Source organism: Temnothorax longispinosus, chromosome 9 (assembly GCF_030848805.1).
Source record: "Temnothorax longispinosus isolate EJ_2023e chromosome 9, Tlon_JGU_v1, whole genome shotgun sequence".
Lineage (NCBI taxonomy): Eukaryota > Metazoa > Arthropoda > Insecta > Hymenoptera > Formicidae > Temnothorax > Temnothorax longispinosus.
In genome coordinates this window covers 4,116,253-4,137,920 of record NC_092366.1, presented here as the reverse complement: position 1 = coordinate 4,137,920, position 21,668 = coordinate 4,116,253, and the positions used below count along the sequence as shown (strand labels likewise).

General features: G+C 39.0%; 1 protein-coding gene across 2 annotated transcripts in view; it reads left to right on the top strand.

The window, feature by feature from the left end:
* Positions 1-21,668, top strand: part of LOC139819620 (uncharacterized) — a 64,268-nt gene that overhangs the window by 3,879 nt on the left and 38,721 nt on the right. For both annotated transcript variants that reach the window (XM_071789104.1, XM_071789103.1), the window contains exons 2-3: positions 4,650-4,956; positions 10,315-10,494. In XM_071789104.1, the coding sequence (XP_071645205.1) occupies positions 4,650-4,956; positions 10,315-10,494 (487 nt within the window). The remainder of the gene's footprint in view (positions 1-4,649; positions 4,957-10,314; positions 10,495-21,668) is intronic.

The following is a 21,668-nucleotide window of genomic DNA, read 5'->3' as shown; positions in this document are numbered from 1 at the left end:
ATTCTGGTTTGATTTGAATACGCAATCGGCAAATTAAGGTCGCTGAATCCTACACTGACGGCTGACGGATCGTATCTATTTGCATTGAATCGAAATTGTGTATGGCGTGCATATTGCCGATACTATCTCGCTAATAAGACATTATTACCGTCGTGCAAACTTTGAACTTTATCTAAGCCTTTATCTAAACGATGTGTGATTTGCGTCATAGGAAAAACTGCATGTTTGCCTGCCTGACTTTTTGAGAAAACTGGCACCTGGAGGAAAACATGAATTTTCCCACTAAATGTTTTTTTTTATATACATATCACGCACGGAACAAATAAAAACAGTTTTTACACAGTTTTGGATATTCGTGTAAATCGTTCACGGAATATTATTTCAAATATAAACAAAAAGAAAAGTAAAACAACATCATTTATTTGTTATTTTTTACACTCTTATTTATTTATTAATTTATGTTATTCTGGATAAAACATCCCAAAAATATGTGCGATATAATTATTATTTTATCAGACCTGTACGTTACGTAATACAATAACGGTTTGAAAGGAAAGTTAAAAATAAATCAGCTGAGATAAGATGTTAAAAGATAACGTTACTCACTGATATACGACACGTAGTAGCGAGACACGCTGTATGACTGCGTTGAAACTCTCAGGTCTCCTCCTCTTCGCAGATTCGCTCAGTTCACTCGCAAAAATATGGTTAATTACGATCGCGCGTATTAATCATCATGATGGAATAATTGCATTTTACACGGCACTCCTGATATTAGTTGCACGCGACGCGTACTTTGTTACTTTGCAGTGAAATCCCATCCAAATGTGAAAACAATGCGAAAAAGAAATAAATGATTCACGTGACACCAAGTTTTTTGCATTAAATATATTTTTTAAATATATAATAGCTTATTCCATAGATTTATTCCCATTTGGAGCCATTTTCTGATATGAAATTTTTGTATAGATTTTAAAATATATACGCCGTCTTTGAAGAGGCCACGTGCTATTAAACAACACAAAGGACGTTTGCCAGATAATTATCACTAAATATTTAATGTTATTCGTATAGAAATAACGTCGAATATTTTTATTAAAAAGGTGACAAATAATTATTGAATTTATATATGAAAAGACCATATAGAGAAATGCTTATAAAAATGATTAAATTTTATATTAGATATTCTTAAATTCTTTTTTATTTTTCAAAACGATATGAAGTAGTTACATTATTCTTCCACACCGTAGTTCGATGTCTATCTACTTAATGTTTATTGCAACACTCTCTGAGTGAAATAATTTCAACATGATATATCTATGACGAAATCGCGGACAGTTATCGCTCCTCTCAAAGCAGCAGCTGCATCTAACAGCAGCAATTAAACATAATTACGCAAACGAGCCACTTTCGTTCTAATATCGAAGATAAATTGTTTGGTTGTAAACGACCATTCTTGCCTAGAACACGATCGATGTTTACCGTGAATGGATTAATTGTAATGGATAGTGTGAGATAATGACAGAGCATTTATATCAGCATTCTGGACAAAAGGGAAAATAGATCAATAAGAGCGTCTGTAAATTTTGTGTTTGTGAGGTACAAAATATCTTTTAACTATATCTCTCTCAAAATTTTGTCTCATAATCAGAGAAAATTATGATAGCTGTAATACGGTTATTTAAGATTTTAAGATCAAATATATTTAAATAATAAAAGATAGCAGAATGTTTAAAGAAAATTTCGAATGAAAATAACGATTAGTAAATTTTGAATAGTAGAAGATTAAAATTATATTAACGAAAATCATTATCTATCGAGGTTTTATTCCAAATTATCGGTTGTTATAAAAAATTATATTTTTTTGTAGACATTTGAATCCTCGGTATTTTTTTCACTTAGTTTCTCATATATTTTTTATTTAATCGAAGATAATATAAATTTGATGAACGTGTAGCTAAGAAAATTGATTTAAATTTCTGTCAATTAATTTCTCGTGCAATAATTTCGATGGAGCGGGCTGAGTTAATTGCAAAGAACTTGATCTAAAAAAATACAAATGGTATGGTGTATACTTATCGCGAATCGCATCGGCTGATCAGACTTGTCCGAAATCTTACGAGGAACTGTCCTACAATGTTCTCATACTTGCTATTATTCATTTGCGAAGTCAAGAGCTTTTCTCAACATTCTAACGTCGGCAACTCGAGGGTCGCTTGTCAAAATAATCATCAGAACGAATAAAACACGCCAAGTAATGAAATGGCAATATCGCCGTGACTCCTGTGATCCTACAACGGTGTTGAATTTTTTTTGCGATGTCATCATATAAATCGTAATTTATATATCTTATTTATATTTCGTTTATATTTCCCTTTTTGTTTTTTCGCTGGTCGCAAAGCTGAGTTCCGTGAAGCACGTCGTTCCTCTTCAACCCACGATTTTCAGAGTCTGAAAATGGAAGGGAATTCCGGGACGTTGCGGTTTTCCGGGAACCGCCTACTGCTCCACTGTCATGCCGTGCCGTGCTGCAAATAATTCGCGAATCGCCCTTCGACCCGCCCGGCGCGATTGTCGAATCTTCCGTGAGATGTGGCGTTTTTCCCGCATGACACAGGACGATGCGCGGCACTTTGCCAGAAACGTGGCGTATCCCGGTGTACACGCGCGCCTCCACCGCACTCTTGAATTTTCAGTTGTTGGACGGAAGGCTACGAAGTCGTATAACGTTCGTTAACCATTCGTGAAATACCCCTCGAGTAAAAAAAGAATAGATCTATCTGTTCCACTTTCGTTTCGTTCTGTGATTCCCGTCGGCGTCGTCTTGAATTAGCATTGATACAGAATTAGAGATTAAAATCGGTATAATTTTGGTGACCTCGATTTTATGTATTTTTGACACCTTTATATACTTACAAAGGTAATAAAAGACTATTTTATTTATTCGTGATGGGACAAGCTTGCATTAAATAAAAAATAATTTTAGGACTATTTAGTGCCTATGATAATAATTAATAAATATCTAACACAATTTTTATGTTTCTACATAAAAAATATATCCTAAAATCACATTCTGAACGTTTATTATACAATTAAAATAAAAGTAAAGGATGAATCATTCGTTTTTCTCACTAAATAAATAATAAATTGCATAGTCATGTTAAAATAATGTATAAATCCGTTATTCATCTACAATTTTGACAATTAAAATAAAATTTCCATCTTTCCATTCTTACAGAAACATCAATATTCATTTCAATGATGCATCGATTCTTATGAACTCATCAAAGTTGTACCGTTTCAATTTTTACTTTGAGTTTTCTTAATTTCGAATTTCTCATAGATTGACTTTTCGTAGGCATAGCTCAAATACGTGCGCTAAAACTCGCGATATTTAGAGGGTATACCTATAGCTCGATCGTCGGGGATGACCGGTCGACAGCGAACTGTCGATCTTCACTAACATGGCTCTGCGGGTGTTTCAGCTCCAGAGTAAGTCGGCGCGTTCGATACGAGGTTCAAGTCACTTAAGCTAAAGGCACCCTGTGTTCGTAATGCGTTCACGTAATGCAGGTAGTATATCGGAGACGTGGCGCGTCGTTAATATACGGGTTGACGTAACGCACGACCGGAGGTTTTAAACGAATTAAAGCCGTCGACGACGGGAACGACTAACGCGCGACCGGACGGCGAGTGCGTTGCTGGCGCGTGTATCGTTTTCATCGCTTAACTCCTTTTCTAGTTCCGGTTGTCCCGCGACCGATAGCTCGCAGACAAATTGTTGCGTTCGTCGAAGTAACTTCGCCCGAAGGAGTTGCACGCGAAGGAGAAAGTTGTCGCAGGAATGTTCGGTAGTTTTGCGAAGGCGGCATCGTGAAAGTTCTACGACCGAGTGAAGAACACATGAGTGAGGAACAGACATTCGTTATTTTTGTTTCGAAGTATGATATAAAAGTATATCTGTATACCTTAAAGGTAAAGAATCGTATTTCCGTTATTAGAAATTTAGAGAAAACAGGATTTAAAGTTGATTATTTCTATGAAAATTTCCAGTACGATTTTTTCTAAACATTGTATCTTAGGAACTAGTAATATAATGGACCTAAAACCCTTTACCATTATACAATTTAAACTCCTGGTATACATTAGAAAAAGTATTAACTCTTTCGAGAAAAAGTGGAGATACGATTCTTTACCTTTAAGGTACAGATGTACTTGATGGTATAAAAATATATGCTTTGCCTAGATAGTTATTTAAGTGTCACGATTTTTCGATTTTGATTGGAATATATTGGAAGAGTGACTTCAATTCGGAATTTAACCGCTAAGTTCCATTTAACGCTGCACATTAAAAATAAAAATCAAGAGGCAATCGCAAATAATGTTCCCGGAAAGGATGTCGATGTTAAATTTATTCATCCGTTATAAAAATAAAAATTAAGGACACTAGGACACCTAGTTCTACAGTCTAAAAAGAGAGTGTGAAAGGAAGATTTTTATAACTTCAACTATAATAACTTCGACGTTCCCTAGAATTCTCAATCGTTCTTCGCGGATTTTGCTTTCACTTTTGTGATTGACGCGATAACAGCGGCCCACGTCAATCATCGGCGCAAGTAATGACTAATCGTGAATATATAAAATTTCAGAGAGCGAGCTAGGCCTGCGTCGCGGCGGTTCCCTGAGGATTCCACGAACGAGCGACGATCAGGTCGCGCGAGAACGTGCGCGCCTGACGAGCACGAGATCGTCGCCATCGTCGACGTTGTCGTTGTCGGCATCGACCTCCACGTCGTCCTCGTCGGCGTCGGACAGATGCGCGGGTGGCGGCGAAAACAGCAGATCGTCCCGGTCCGCCAGGCGACACGCACCTGAAGCTGCGAGTGACGCACCTGCGCCGGAGTACCTCGCCAGGAGCCTCCTGCAGCTTGGATGTCCTGCCGTGTCGATGCCCACGTAAGTCACACAGCCACGTTTCCGGCACTTTCCATCCTTTCTCCTCGAGTCGGGGAGATCGCGGCCATATACGAATATAATCCTCGCCTCGAGTTCAGCTTTCCGCGCGAGAGGTGTGCTGATGGGAAGCAGGCTTCCCGCGTCTCGCGAGGTCACGTCAATCATCTCTCGTTTCCGTCGTCATGAAGTAAGTACAAAGGTGATCTTAATACGCGCGATGAGCACATCGGAATCTGAACTCATCGGAATTATATCGGCCCCGATCTTCTCCGAGACGTGACTCTCGTTGGCGTGATTGTTTACTCGGTCAAGGCGACGTCGCCGTCGTCGCGTCGCGAGGAGGAATCGTACCGACCGAACTGGGATGCTGGGCGGACCGGCTCGAGGGTTGGTCTCGATTGCGCAACCCAGGTATGACGTAACGCAAGGAGACGCGAAAAAAGCTTCCGACCACACGTCGGGGACGTTTTCCGCCCACGTTTAGTCTAGAATGAGGCGAGAAGAATAACTCGATTATCTTTCCCTCTCCCGTGACATTCTGACGCATCTGTTGGAAATAATTGTCCCTCGATAAAGTCTCGTTCACACAAGACCCGCAACGTCGAGAGGCCGCATTGTGTCGTAACTGACAATAAGATATACGAATACCAATTTTGTTACGGGAGGGTAACGATTATAATGGCGCTCGATTATTGTGTGAACGACACTTGGAGCTACCCCTCGCAACGAACGCTTCATATTCCCTGCCTCGGTCGACCCTCCTTTGTCGGAACGACGTTGGCGGACTTCCGCGATCGCGTTTGGGAACGAACGAACGAGCGGAGGAGAGAGCTCTGCGAACGCGGCCCCTTCCTCAACGAGGAAGTTATTTTCGCGTCGCGAATCTCATGAAGCAATTAAATGTAGTACGGTACGGTGTTGATGCGCTTGTCGCGAAATCAAGGGACGATAAGGAGAGAGGAGGTAATTGGGGTAACAGCGACGCAAAGTTAAATTCGATGAAAATATATTGGTTTCAGTTCTCTTGAAATTTAGATACTGGACGCGCTAAGATAAAGACTGGTCTCTCAGGATGTTATGTAGTATGTAGGTACAGTACAAATATATCTGTAGGAGTTATACCTAACAAAAATATACGGACATATAACATAATAAGAAAAAAAACGGACGGGGGTTGGAAAATATTGACGTAACGAAGAGCGCCGCGGCGTAACAGGCGGATGAGTGTCCCGTGAAAAAAGAAAAACAGCAAAGACAAAATGATAACAGATTGACAAGAAACTAGACAGAGGGAAAAACAGAAAAGGGCGTTGCGGCCTTTCGCCTGGAAGATTGATCGAGCAGAACTCGTAGGGGTAAAAGGTGGAAGGTGAAGACGTTGTCGAGTTCCCGAAATCGTGCAGCTACTTTCGACACGGAATGATAAAATCTGACGGAAGGGAGAGATTCACGTGGGACGCCGGATTATGAGAAAACGAGAGAAAAACGGACAAATTTGCCGATCTCGAGACAGACAGGCAGCCGCGATCAGCTGACGGCCATCGCGGTTATCGCAGCCGCTCGATGAGGAGACGAGAGAGCCTCAGGATTCACCTCGAAGCAACGCTCTCCCGCGAGCAGCCCGTCGTTCTCGTTGCTGGTGTGTGCACCATTATTCGTAGCTATAAGCTATATAGCTATCGCGATGATATTCGGTCAATAGGTGAGCCGCGCGGCGCAGACGCGGCGGTACCAGCCTGTCGCTCCCGCCCCGTCTGTGTGCGTGCCCACATCAGCGGCACCGTCGCCACACGTACAATCCGCGAAAGCGTTGCCGAGAACGTCGCTGCGGAGAGTAGAGCACGAGCGCGGACATCACGCTTCGCGCCGCATTGCCGTATTCCACCTCTCGTCGTCGGAGTACATCCGGGATATCGAGGTGATAAGCGGCGGGGCGTCGTTCTCCTCTGCCATCGTCGTCATCCTCGTCCTCGTCGTCCGGATCGTCTCTCTTTCTCTCGAAGGGAGCGGCTAACATCTGCGGGAAGGTTCCCGGTTCTTCGGTGACAGTCGAAAGGACCAAGAGGGAGGTGGAGCTCGAGAGAGCCGAGGGGAACATCGGGAATCTCGAGGAAGGAGAACGTCGACGGGCGTCGATGTTCTGAGAGAGATTTTTCTCGGAGGATATTAGTGGGAGGAGAGGTGTTATCAGCTGATAAGGGAGAGTGCGTCTCGTCCGGGGCCGCGCGGGCTCAGATTCCGCCGCGGTCCTCGCAGTTCGTCGTTGGCTCGCCGCGCCGTCGGCGAGGCGAGATGCGGAAGGAGGATGCGGGAAGATTGGCATAATTGAAGCTTGCCGCTTCGCGTGGGGCTAGGCCCGGTTCCAGCCTCAGGAAGGAGGCTCTGCATGTGTCTGCCGTTGTGAGCAGCGATAACGCGGGACAGTGGCGCCTCTCTACTGGACTGCCAGCTACGATAGCACTCACCGCAGGTGCGATCGAAGGCCGCGTGTACACGCCGAAAGTGCCAACGTAGAACGAGTTCTCGTTTTCAATGAATTGACCTAGACCGGTCGTTAAAACGCGATCGTTATATGTCGATAGAATTATGTAATTATAATTATATAATTATAGATATACTTGTATAATTATAATTTGTCGCAATTGGCCCAAATTTAGCGTAAATCGTATAGCTTCAATTTGTCCTTTAATTAAATGCGCTCTGGCATCCTGAGAAAAAAATACTTTGCACAACTGAAACATTCGTTGCGATTTAATTGCTTTCTTGAAAATTTAAGGGAAGATCGACCTCAAAACTAGAAGCACTGAATTTAGATTAACATCCCGAAGGTCTTAAAGAGGCATTTTTGTTTTTAAAGAAGCGAGCTATTGGATCGAACTCTTCAATCATCTTGAATGCTATTGTCGTCTGTTGTCATTGTGCGGCGATCATTTGCGTGTGCAGACATTGCATCACAATGCTTGGCTTTTACAATGTGTATCACAATGGCTTGCTCGGTTTTTTTTCGCAGCCATTTCAACATTTATTGCGTACTGCGTACGTATTTATGCATGCGGCTTTTATCGCGGGCGATCAGTATCGAGAACACCGCGAGGTGTTCCTTACCAGGATCGCGGGTCAGAGATCACGTCCTTGTTAGTAAGCTAGATATACGTTACAAAAAAAGGAGAGTCAATAAAGGCGAACGAGAACGAGCACGAGTAAATATAAATATCAAGTGTTACTCGACCGCCACGTTTGTCGGCTGACAGACGTAGATGCACAGTTGCATGGCTTCTACGTAGCGCAAATGAATTCATTCTGGATGCCATATATACTATCGCGAATAAAAAGAAGATCGTAAATAATCCTGTTCGATGTAAATTTGTAGCGCAGTTGGCGACTGCTAAATGTACTCTTCCAGCGCTTCGTGATTTATCGCGATGAAGAGAGTCCCGTGAGTAAAAACGATTCGAGTTTAGCGCGAACACAATGCGCTTCGCGCGAATGCGAATGTTTCGCGAGACGTGAAATTGGAGAAATCGTTACATTCGCTTCTAAAACGTGGGGCGAAAGGGCAAGTTTTTTGTTCCGGACGTGACGAATGCCTCGCAATTGTGCGACAAACACATCTGTTCTGTCACGGACATTCTCGCCCGACGTGATGGATATGAGAGAAACACGGTAGAGCGGTCAGGATTCGCGGAACGTCTTCGTTTTTTTCTCCCTTTCGCTTATCGTTATCTCGCGTATATATATTGCTATTCTGGAAATATCCTTTCGCATTAATGCGCCTGCACTGGCGAAATGCCAGCACGAGTTCAAGACGATCGATCCTCGTGCTCCGCGAGATAGGTGACGTAAGGATCCGGAAAATTAAAGTAGAAGAGAAAGGAAAATACAGGGCAGAATTGTTAAATATAGATTGGATTGAAGACGTTGCAAAAAATATCATAGGGATACCTGCCAACGTTCAATCATTCTCGAAGCTTGCCCACATGGCAGAATTACTTGCAAAAATAATTTCTTTTCTAGAAAGAATTATGTGCTAAGAAAACTTAATTTCGAGAAAAGAATTACGTTACTTTTAATTTATAAACTTTATTATGACTTTGTTAATGACTTTGTTAATGAATTAATATTTATTTTACTCGTCTCGTAAAAAATTATATCGTGAAAATCTTCAGTTTCTCTGATTAATCTTGCATTTAAATTAAAACTTGATTTTATTATGAAACTGTTACTCCTATTATCACTATTAAAATATTATTTCGACGCCACGTTTGTTCGTTTTTCAAGTTTTGCTTTCACAATTTATTCAAGATTTTTACGAATGGCGGTAAGCGTTCTGAGCGGGACTCGGATAATAAAAGAAGCCGAGCGATCTGATTTACAAGCGGCAATTGCTTTGGTAACGTGCGCAAAGAGCATGCCTCACGGGAGATAGGAATCTTTCCGCGCTGCTCTCGTTGAGGCACACAATTGTGCTCCCTGTCCGTGCGTGAGATAGAGTCGATTAACTCGCGGTTAACTCGACCAGTTAATTTCCCGATCCGCATCGTGACGAGATTCGTCACGCTTCTGGCGACAGCTGATCGTGACGTTTACCTATCGTCACTTTTCGAGTATTTCCGATCTAACGCCACACTTAGAAATCTATGCAGCTTATTGTGTGCCTGATAAAATTATCCATTTATATTTTCGACATTGTTGTTATTCGTATGTTTTATATTCAGATTTCATACACGAAAAAAATTGGATCTATCAATATAAGCCTTTATTGTTTTTCGATAAAAATTATTTTGCGGCTTAATTTCTATAATAATATTTTTCAAGTTGCGTGTTAAACACGTTACAGATACGTACGAAATATATTCTAGAAAAGAAACTATTATGTAAACCGGATGTATGGATGTAAACCAGAGATGCTCTGTACCTATATATCTTTCATCTTTAACCGGATCAATACACATCTGTTGGCTGTTATATACGGCTACGTCGTATAATGCGACGGTAATTCAGCGATTTAAAGTCCACGCGTTCGCGTTACAAACGACCGCCACGAAGCTTGGAAAATCGAGTTGAAACCTCGACCTCCGTCTCGGCGAAACGCGAAGGAACGGAGTAGTTTAACCGGCCTGGTTGAATTTCGTTTGGAAAGGCGCGTTTCACGGGTTCCGAGTGCGCGGTGTTGCGCGTTATATCCGCGTATATACATTCTCGACGACATGCGGTGTAAATTTCGGGGAGCAGAAATTCGAAGCTGGACCACGCGAGACACGTGCGACCGCGCTTCTCGGCGTGGCGTAACAATAAGATCTATCGCGGTTCCTCGTTCATCTGCTCGTCAATACCCGGTTGCTCGTTTTATTATTGCAGACCTCGTGGCGGTGTCGGATCGGAGCAACCGCCGAGCAGCGACAGCGATGACTACACCACCGCTCACCAGCAAGGTCACGTCGCGGGCGGTTATGGACAGAACCAGGACGGTTACACCGTGCCCAAAGTCCAGGTGTCGGGCCCACCAAACGTCGATGAATCCGCTTCCATCATCAATGGGTGAGTGTTATAAACGATATCAGCGATACAACTGATATGTAAATTATTCTCTGCTCTTCCTTCTAATTCTTTAATAAATTTAACTTATTAAAGGATTAGAAAGAGAAGAAGAGAATAATTTACATTTCACTTGACTTTAATTAACGTTGGGAACGGTCCAGTCAGATGTAAATGACCAGAGATACTATTATTAATGTAATCGTAGTGCAAATGCATTAAGTTATTAGAATCGAGATGGTTTTGATGAGTAGATATCTGAAATTAGATCAACCAATTAAGCATTTAAAGAATATTTTGCGTATCTATTGACGATTCATTCTCTCCTGGCGAACGAATGACTTTATGAGTGAATTGCATTTAGTGCGATTGTACAATCGGATAAAGATTCTAATCAATATTGAGCGACACAGAGGTCAATGTAAGTGTCTAGCAAATCTCTTAAGTTGCTGATTCTTATGTAACATCATTCAGTTTTCCGTTGAGTAACATTTTAACAGTAATACTGTTTTTCTAAAATAATATAAATAACATTAAAATATAAATATATAAAATATAAAATAACATAAATAACATACAAATAACATAATGATAAAAAATAAAATTAAAATGCCGAGAAATATTAACAATCAAGTTTCAGAAATATACAGTTTAGAAGTATACAATTAAATCTATAAACAATTTTCGCAAGATATCACTAATTTTTACTTGGAATATAACATAAAAAAATTATATTTGCATTCTGAGTATTTCTAAATAAATAATGCATAGTAATAAAATAAGACTCAATTATCAAAATATATTATATTACTGTTTGCAATTTTCTCATAAATAATGATTTACCATCTTATCCGTTTTAATGAGAATACAAAAATTTTAATCAAAACTGCATCAAAACTGTAATTGCACTGTAAGTATTTTATTACAAGTCAACGTAATTCATAAGTTCGGTTTAACGCGTTATATCCGCGTATACACTCTCAGGATACGATATATCAAGAGTATATCACGAGACTATCTACCTGTCGTAACAAGCACACGAGACGATAACTTTTCCTTCTTGTACGTAACTCACGCGTAACGACAAACAAACACTCACCCCCGTCATCCCCGAAGAGTAATGACCAGGTACTACGCGACGAGTGATAAACAAACAGTTGCGTCGCGCCTGATAAGCGCTGCGTTGGCACCTCCGCGCGGCATTGTTAACAAAATCATTCTCGTTCCTGTGCTGTCGTATCGTTCGGCGTTGCCATTACGTGTTTATAATAGGATCGTGCAATGTGTTATCGCGCGCCGTAATGATACGCCTCCTCGATCCGGTGACTGTCGCGTTGCCAGAAATAGTAAGATCATACCTCGTCGACTCGTCGCCGGGCGAAAACCGTTAAGTTAGCGAGAAGAATTCTCGCCGCGCGTGAATTTTCCTCGATGAGACTTCGGATCGCGGCCGAGAGAGTAAAAGCGGAAGGAAGCGTCTCCTCGCACGATGTTTTCTACGCCGCTCGTGAATCGCATCGGTGATTGAGTGGCGCCCAAATGAAAGATGACATCAAGGACTCGCGATACGAAGTCCGAGTCGTCGCCGTCGTTGCGAGTCCGACGACTCGGACTTCTTATTAATAGAAAGGAGAATATCTCGGCGGCATTGAGAATTTCTCGGACCTGCAAGGATTGCTTTTTGGCCAACTACGAGATCGTGTTGCATCGGTTGAGAATTAAGAAATCCGTGATATGCGACGAGCGAATATCGTGTGTGTATGAAGAGGAGACGCATATGCGAGTACGCGAGAGCACGTCGACTTGGTGAGTACGTCACGATTCGTTTCGATTTATGATGCGATGCTTACAGTCGTTAATTATGGAAGGAACTATTATGTTCGCAAGTTTAACCGTGTTGCGCGAGATAAAATAGAAAAACCAAAAATCCATCACATATAAACTTATAATAAGATGTATAAATATGCACACACGAGAAATTGAGAATCTCGTTTAAACATGTAAAACTACTTATTAAAATGTATTCAATTGATAAAATACTGTTAATTATCAGTGATATTACGTCACTATCGAAAATAATTTTGAATTTAGGAGAAATTGTTGAATTACAGATTATTTTGCTTATCAAAAAGATTGACAAATACACGAATATTATTTGAATCTTTGATCAATCGAATGATGGAATGTGTTTAATATATCGCCGCGTTACGGCCTTGTAGCACTTATATAATTATCTTATTCTCTTTCTCGGTAGAATTTTTATAAGCTAGGCTAGGTACGAAAATAACATAAAAAAGAGATATAGATTTTTAGAGACTGTTGTTTTATAATATTCTTCGAAAATTATTATAGAAAATCCGTATTGTCTTGAACAGGTGATACAAGAAGTCAATAAAATGCGCAGTTTAATAGATTAAAATCAATGATTAAATCTAAGTGATTTTCGCGCGTTCTTCGCGACGTCTATTTCTGCGGAAAGCTTATCAACTTAACTGTTGATGATCGACTTATTGTGTCATGGATGACAGATGTAGTCAAGTAACATCGAGATATCTTTTCGATGGACTAACCACTAAGAAAAAAGGCGATTTATTTTATCTCTCAATAAGTTCGATACTGCGTTTGTCTTTTTTGTCGAGAAATTGAATAAATAAATTGAAAAGTATTGAATATTGACATATATTGATAATCTGACGTGAAAGATAAAAATGGAATCTGTATTTATAGCTTGATTTGAAGTGCGGGAAATAAAACTTTTACGCAAAATTAACGTCGTCGTTGCTCCAAATCGATAACCGATATTTGAATGTTATTATATAATTACAATAAAAGTTAAATTAGAGATAGATATAATTCTATGTGACAAAAATAATATTGTTGTCGGAAAAATTCAGTTATCTACTGACAGTATTTTCTATCGGATCGTTTACACTACATTTATCCTATTTCGTCGTTCTTGAGAATTTTTTTCAACGTTTGTCAATGCGAATTGACAATTTTCTGATTTTCATAGACACGAAGATATACGTTCGCACTTTACCATAATGACTGTATTAATCATCACGATAGGGTAGCGTCGGTTGATTCGATTGAAAATACACGGCACAGTGTGTGTATTAAAAATCGCTCTGACAATCGGCTCTAATATCGCGAATTTTATACGCTGTATAAATACAGCCTGGCGATAGATGCGATAAGCCATTACACGCTGATCAATATGTTTCACGGCCCGTAAACAAAACTCCCGCGTTCGCCTACGTATTTTTAGAGCAACTTTTTTTTCCATCGTTCCAAGGGCGAGGTCCGAAAATAAATCGTTAAAGAATTCCTCCGTACGCGCTCTTAAGCTTATTTGCACGTCTGACAGTTCTCTTTGCACTGTTCCGGCAAATAGAATGCAGACGATGTGTGGGTTTAATAATTATCTTCGATCCATTGACAAACTTAACAGATAACGTATCATCTCTTGATCCGTATTTATACCTGCGTTTTTGCTGAAGAATTCTTAAGAAAACAAATCGTAAAAAAACGAAAGGAAAATTACTTTTTTAGCGATATAATTCGATTAATTATCGTATTTAAATATAATTTATTTAATCATCATTTTGCGATTGATAACGCGGGATGATATGCGAATCGCCGAGTCGAGTTTGAGTTCCGATAGTGAGAAACTCCGTTACGTCGATCGTGTATTGATACAATTAATTTAAAAAGAAAGAAATGGAATTAACGCTCATAATTATTGTAATACTTTTAAATTTCCCAGAGGCGAGACGGCTGGTGCGCAACCTTGATGTCTGTTTTGTTTTGACCTCGTACACAAGGCCAACGCATTGTCATTCACGCAGTACTACTCGAGCGAGCAGGTAGCGGAGCACAACTCACTCTCCGCCTGTCTCCGTATTATCCATTGAAACTCGATTACCTTTTACGAATAATTAGTAGCTGTCGGCCCGCGCGCTTTAATTAACTTAACGAATGTAAATCTATTGGCTGTTTGTCGAAGTATCTCGCGTGATTCCATTCGGTTAAAACTTTAAAATGTAAAACTGTAAAATTGTTTTATTTATACGAGCGATAATTTCTTCAGAGGATAGCTCAATTCGGATGTATTTCAAATTAATTATCAATACACGATTGATATGCAACGGAGTTTCCCGCTATCGGAACTTTTGAACTCGACTCGGCGATTCGCGCATATCGTCCCGCGTTATCAATTGCAAAATAGTGATAAAATAAATTATATTTAAATAAGATAATTAATCGAATTATATCGCTAAAAAAGTATACTTTTCTTTCGTTCCTTACGATTTGTTTTTTAAAGAATTTTTTAGCAAAAACTCACGTAACATATGTCACGCTTTGAATATTTTGCCAATTTAAATGAAATCTGCTCATCTGCTTTTCCCGCTTGACAGCGCGGGATATATACGAATGGTCGGATCGAGTGATTTAAATAATGAAAATCATGATATATCGATCAATCACGTTTATTAACTGGCGTATTTTGTCTGATTTGGGGATTTGAAATACATCGTGCGTGCAGCACGAAATTTTGATTTTATATTTTCGGACGATTGAAGTTCTTCGGATAATAACACGATTCATCATCGTCCTTTTTTCGCGTGACTACGTATTTCTCCGTAAGAACGTATACGATAGTAAAGTGCGTGTTGCGTGCGATTAACGGGCGTGCCGTTGTGATTATCCTGTTCTGGTGATTAGTACGCGCGATCGTTATTAGTAGTGTTTTCGTGAGTGTTGCGTTGCGAGTGCAATGAACAAATCTCGGAGGGAGGAGAATATAATCGCACCTCCGCCGCGGCGCGTTGTATTGGTGATGTATTATTTTTTACCTTAACCCTTTTGCTAGGTCTGATCGAAAAGTGACGATGTGCTACGGACTACCGTAAGCAATACGCATTTATGCAATAACTTCAACACGTTTTCAAGTTACACGTTATCGTTACTACCCACTTTATTATTGTAATTTTTCGAATATAAAGAACAAAATTTGCATAAAAAATTTCCACAAATTGTAACGCTTAATAATATACATGAAGAACGACCGTAGTCGGCGATAATACCTATATCAATATCATTTCGCAGAAGACGATTATAATCGGTAGTAGTAGCGAAAGGCTTAAGGAAAGGGATTAACGTAAAAATGTGCTATATGAAATATATAATAGGTATATAAATGTATGTGTATGAAATTAAGAGCACAAGAGATAAAAAACGTCTTATAGAGATCTATTACTTTAAAATAGGTGAGTTAGAGTAGATTAACGCAAATATTTAATCTTGGGATTTTAATAATTAATCGTGAATAATCTATAGAATATTTTATGTACGAATTGTCAAACAAGTGTTTTTTTTTTTAGAAAAATCGTAATTGAGAATACCATGAGAAAATAATGCATTAGTAATTTGCTACAAGGAAGTAATATTTTGAAATCTGTTTCGATATGCATTTCATATTTCGAGCGGTTTTATTTTAATTTTTTACGACCCATCCGTCCTTTTTATGGGTAATTCAATGTTTCACTTAAAACCAAAGATATTTAATAACGTTATTCAATAACTGTCTCGTCTCATATGCGAATATTATGAAGTTCCATAACAGTTGTACTTCAATTAAGTTTTACGAGAATTTATCGTTCGTTTCTCGCAATCAGCTGAGTACGCGGGATGTAGATTTTTAATGCAAATATGGCTATTGTACCATCTGTGTCTCGAAATATAAAACTTTATACCGAGTATCTCACTTGATACGCTTTTCGAATTTATATAACAATCATGAATACGGGTCCTGACAAATAACTAGCATTCATTAACTCGATAATTAATGCCGGTATTACATATAACAAGTAGTAATACGAGAATTGAATGGTAATAATGAAAGTATACATTAACATTACATCATCGCGTTATACGATATTATTAATATATTTATAAATATTAAAAAACGTGAAAAAGACGTAAACGTTAAAAATATTTTTTTATGCTCACTAGCGACATTATTCACAAAAAAATGATATGTGCGTAAGCTCGTATTTTTATCAATAATGCCGATTATCATATATCAGTAGAATAATATTTTACGACGCGAATAATTTACGATATATTATGTGGATTTGCACAATTACCATAATTACATAGTGTCATAAGCGTATTCTAATAAAAGTGAAAATTTTGCAATCCCTTGAGAGCTGAAATTTCTTTGTTGTTTATCGTGTCATGTAGATAACGCGTGACAGCGCGTCATAATTTATGATAGGCAGGTAGATAACGCCCGTGTTTTTACTTGTAATCCGCGAGACACATCAGGAATCAAATGTGAGAATTAGCTGTGCTAGCGCCAGCTGCGAGATCGTTAGAGCAACAATAGAACAACAAATGTAAATGTCGGATATATCCACCTCCTTTGTAGAGTCGCATTACTCATACCCGCGGCGTGCTAATGACTTTCAACGAAATACACATCACTCGACTCGTTTTCAGCTCTTGAACATTTATAGCGTCATTAGTCATTACTCACTATATTCTTCCAGCAAAAAGTTCCAAGTCCTGTTAAGTTCTGTTAGTTCTACAGTGTTGTCACAATATTTAAAATAACAAGGAGATACTTGAAATATAAAAGCGAATTGAATTAAATTATAATATTGAAGTATTTTTCATAATAATTAAAGTTAAAAATCAATCTTTGATAAAATTTGTTCTCCATCAATGTTATTAAAATTATAAATCAGTAAAACGTACTGGCATTAATATTATTGGAAAATATTGTAATAGCATACTTGTTCGTCAATATGCAATTGTGATGATTTCGTAGAAAGTGTAAAATTGAATGTCTGTCATTAGTATAACTCTAATTAAATAAAATTAGTATAACAAAAAAAATTCCGTACGTATCCGCACTCAAGGTTCAAGAAAATAAGTCTATCAACTAATCAACTATAATAACAAGTCTATCAACATTGTGCTTCCGTCATTACAGTTTTACTTTCTAAATTGGGTCTTTAAACTCGAGAAAGTCAGATACCAGGTAGCTTCGGCCTCTATAAATTTGACGGGCAATAACGAAGGATGAGCTTCGCGTACAGCGATATATACATACTCGATTTAGAACCGACGCATCAACGATTCGGGCGGGCCAAGGCGGCGTCAACGCCTAAATGAGTTTGCATTTAAACTCATCGTACAGCCAAAGTGCATCACCGTTGGGACGAACTCATTGCTGTTAATTTGTCGCGACGTCTTCTCTCTACAGTTCGGTCTCCGAGTCAGACTTTTAATAGAATTCGTGCTGGATATCTAACAGTGCGATCGATACAACGAATTACGCCAAGATTGGCACGGGCGAGATTTTAAGTACGACGCGATTTGATGACGCGTAAATATTCTCTTATTTACACATTTTATCCAGTAAAATGTAAACTTTATTACAAAATTATATCGGCGATATTAAGGCGAAGGGCTCTCGTTTTCCACGACAAGCCGTTTAAACTTTTGCGACGGTAATCTGAAATATTTAAATTGAACGCTATATTTAAATATCTCGATCTACGTGAAAGATAAATGTAAGTTAAAAATGCAAACGAGAATTTTTCTCTCGCCTCCATATTTTACTGTCTATTATTACATCTGGAAAGACGTAAGTGGAAAAGGGATGGTGATAATAACACCACGTGTAATCCTAAAATTTACTCATTTTTTTATGCAGTTGAAACTTAACGCGCTGCACCATCGTTCGAGACTCCTAGAAATTCAATTAAAACGCCTGTGCATCAGACATCGCAGCTTCTCATACGTCTATATATAGCAACGGATAATTATAACGGCAATCAACAACACACGACTTTACATATACGAGGATAGACGAGCATCCTGCCAAGTCATATATACGCAATTAAACGCACGATAGAGCCGTGTATTCCGTTTTGCGTCGCAATTGTATTCTTTTTTGTATAAAATTTTCCAACGCACTGTCGGCGAGAGGAGCTGCAGTCTTCCATCGTCGCTGGTGTTATCGATTATTGTCATTTAACGGGGCGGGCAACGCTGGAAAACGCGCACACGGTGGTGTGACAGATTCCCGATCACGCAGTGTGCGGGCAATACGGTTTATGTTTCCTCTTCCGCGTTGCACGCCACCAATAAATTAGCGTTATTTGCGGACTGTCACAATTCCGGGCGAAAAGCACTGTCGACACGTGAATTACGCGTGCACACAATGGAAAACTGTTACGCGGTGGTTTATAGCTAACGCCGTTAACGCGATGCACCGCTAGGCATGTGTGTGAAGATAAAAAGGCGCACGAACGTGGAAGTGCGCTCGATAATAAGAGATCCGTGCTAGTTTAATGATAATGATGTAGTCTTGTGCGAGAGGCTGGCGCGCGATCGGCCGTTACTTTCGAAACGACTCGATAGAAAGTAGATAGCTTTTTACCGGAAATTCGCTTCGTCTCGAGATACTGGAAATATTATTTACATATATACTGGGAATATATTTTGCTCGATATATCCATGAACTTTCGAACCGAATCGGGAAGATCGAAAGGGATCGCGACGAATTAGGGCAACCGCAGGTTTTTGCGCAGGGATTCCCCGAGTGCGCTTCCCCCGAGTTTGTGTTTTCCTCTCCCACGAAATGGCATCCTAAGGTTTCGCTCAAGCCTTTGATATTAAGGTTAATCTTCTTGATCTAGTTTTCTCTCGGGTTTTGCACCAGGCATTTGGTTCTCTCACGATGGCACATTAACTGCGGTTAATGTCTCACACGCTGGAAAGTGAGCTTTCTACGTTTTTGATCGCGGAATTATAACGAGCGAGCGAGCGAGCGAGCGATCTCGATAATCTGCTGTTGCGACTCGTTCCTGGCGTACATAATTAAATCTGAATTTTATTTTGCATCAACTAATTTGGTTTAATATAATTTTTTAAGCATTTGTCTGCAAATTTAACTTTTACTAGATTATTTAACGGCTTATGATTTTGAAGCCGATTTGAACCCTTCATCTCGCGACGAAATCATTTTTTATTTCTCTCCTCTATTCTTCGAGAAGTGATTCTTCTTCTTTGTTTCAATAAGAGCGGAATTATCGTGTTCTTTATTACGGTATCTTTTTTTTACTTTTAATATCGTCGGAATGCTTCGGTCATGAATCTAAGATTACGTCTTCTACGTTTTACTGTTCATCAATATCATTACAAAAATGCATCGTCTACGGACATTAATAATTTATTAGATAACCTTTATTTATTAGATAACCTCTATTTTTTCGTAAAAATAGCATAATATTGTATAACACGTGTCATTTTGATTTAACGTTATGAAATGATGTTATGACTGCGCAAACGGCGTAATGGAATCTTTTTTCATCCAAGCAGTTTCGTGGGCATTTTAGCGGGACAAAATATAATGGCGTGAAACTATGATGAATGAACAGGATGCGGGATCGTCTTCTCAATTAAAGTACCTCTTCGAGCACCCCTATTATCGTCTCGATAAAAGCGACTTCCGCGTTATTTATCGAGGAACAACGTCTCTTTTTAATGTATCATAACGCTACAAAACTTGCGTTTATGGGTGCTCACAATTTATATAATACATTCTATATAATCCCAACAAGATTTACAGTCTATTTAAACTTACATCTAACTTACGTTAACTTGTGCGTTTAGGATCTATATAAGTTTATATCTTTCAATATTTTCTCCGAGGGTAGCACACAAGCAAGTAAAGTTAATATTAATAAGCGACGTTTATTTACGCTCGCGTGTCGCACGTGTAGTTGTTGACCATAAGGTAAAAAAAATCGCATCATATATTTTTATATTTAACGTCGTAACGTCCTTCGAGGATTTAATTAAGGTCTTGGACACGAAGCGTTTTTGTCTCGTTGATTTAGCTCTTTTCAACTCTCGATACAGATACATTCGTAAACGATATCAATATTCCACGGATCGTGAAATATTTATCTGGCGTTTATCACGTCCATTCTTTCACGCATATTTATTTAATTATGTGTCCAAACTTCAAGCGGTATAATAGATAAACTTCCTCTGATATTTAATTTCTATCTAACTTCCAAAATTTATATTTATCTTAATCCTAGCTATAGCTACACTTATTTTCGAGTCCTTAATTCGCCACTCTCCGGTTCGTGAGGTCGCTCGACTTTGTCGCATTGTCATTTTCATTCTAATTAATATTTTTAAGCTTTTATGTATATACTGTGGAAATTGGAAATACAGACTTTGAATAAGATGTTTATGATAATATCAAGAAAATTATTTGAATTAAAACTGAATTTATTATAAAAAAAATTAAGAAATTGTGTTACTATGTGAAAACTAGAAAACTGGAAAACGTTCAGCGATCTACTGGAGCGGAATATGGCGAACTAGGGTTAAAATTATTATTTTCAATCTTCAACAAAACTGAAGAAATATGTTATCAAATTAATACAGTGTGAACCATTCGATCATTAAATTGAAACATGTCGCCCAATCAGTGAAATTAATTTTATAAATTGTTATTTTATTTTGAATTATTTTTTATTGTTTTAAATGAAAACTGAAATTGGAGATTAAACTAGATATTCTGATTTTTACGTTTGCTTTTAATTTTAATATTTATATCTCCGGTTTGAATTATGCGCAAAAGATTGGACGTTGTCATTCGGAGGGCGTAGGTAATGACCTGTTAATTTTTATGTCAGCAATAACCGCTTACCAGGGTTGAGATCTGTGAGAAGAATGTGTGATTTATCCGCGACGCCGAGCTGACGTCCGGCGGACCGGCTTTAACCAGAAACATTTTACCATAATAACCTCCGGTTTAGCCGCGCGGCATTACTTGGTGGACTCCGTAGCCCGATAAGATCGCCCTAGAAAGAGGACTCGTTCTTCCATCTCGCTATTAATACCGTTTCGTGCCCGTAGCCCTCTTCTATTCGCGTTTGCGTTGATCTTTACGAGACTGCTCGCGTTTGCGTTCGATTTTACGACCAGTAGAGAGACCGGCTTGAGGAAGGAACAAGCCAGTTAATGCCCCGGCTAAATATACGTCGTCGAGAAATTTTCAGGGAAGCTTCTGTGTATATGAGGACGAGTGACCGTTCGCGTTTGTGTTTCTGTTGGCATCAAATGAGAATATTTCATTACTG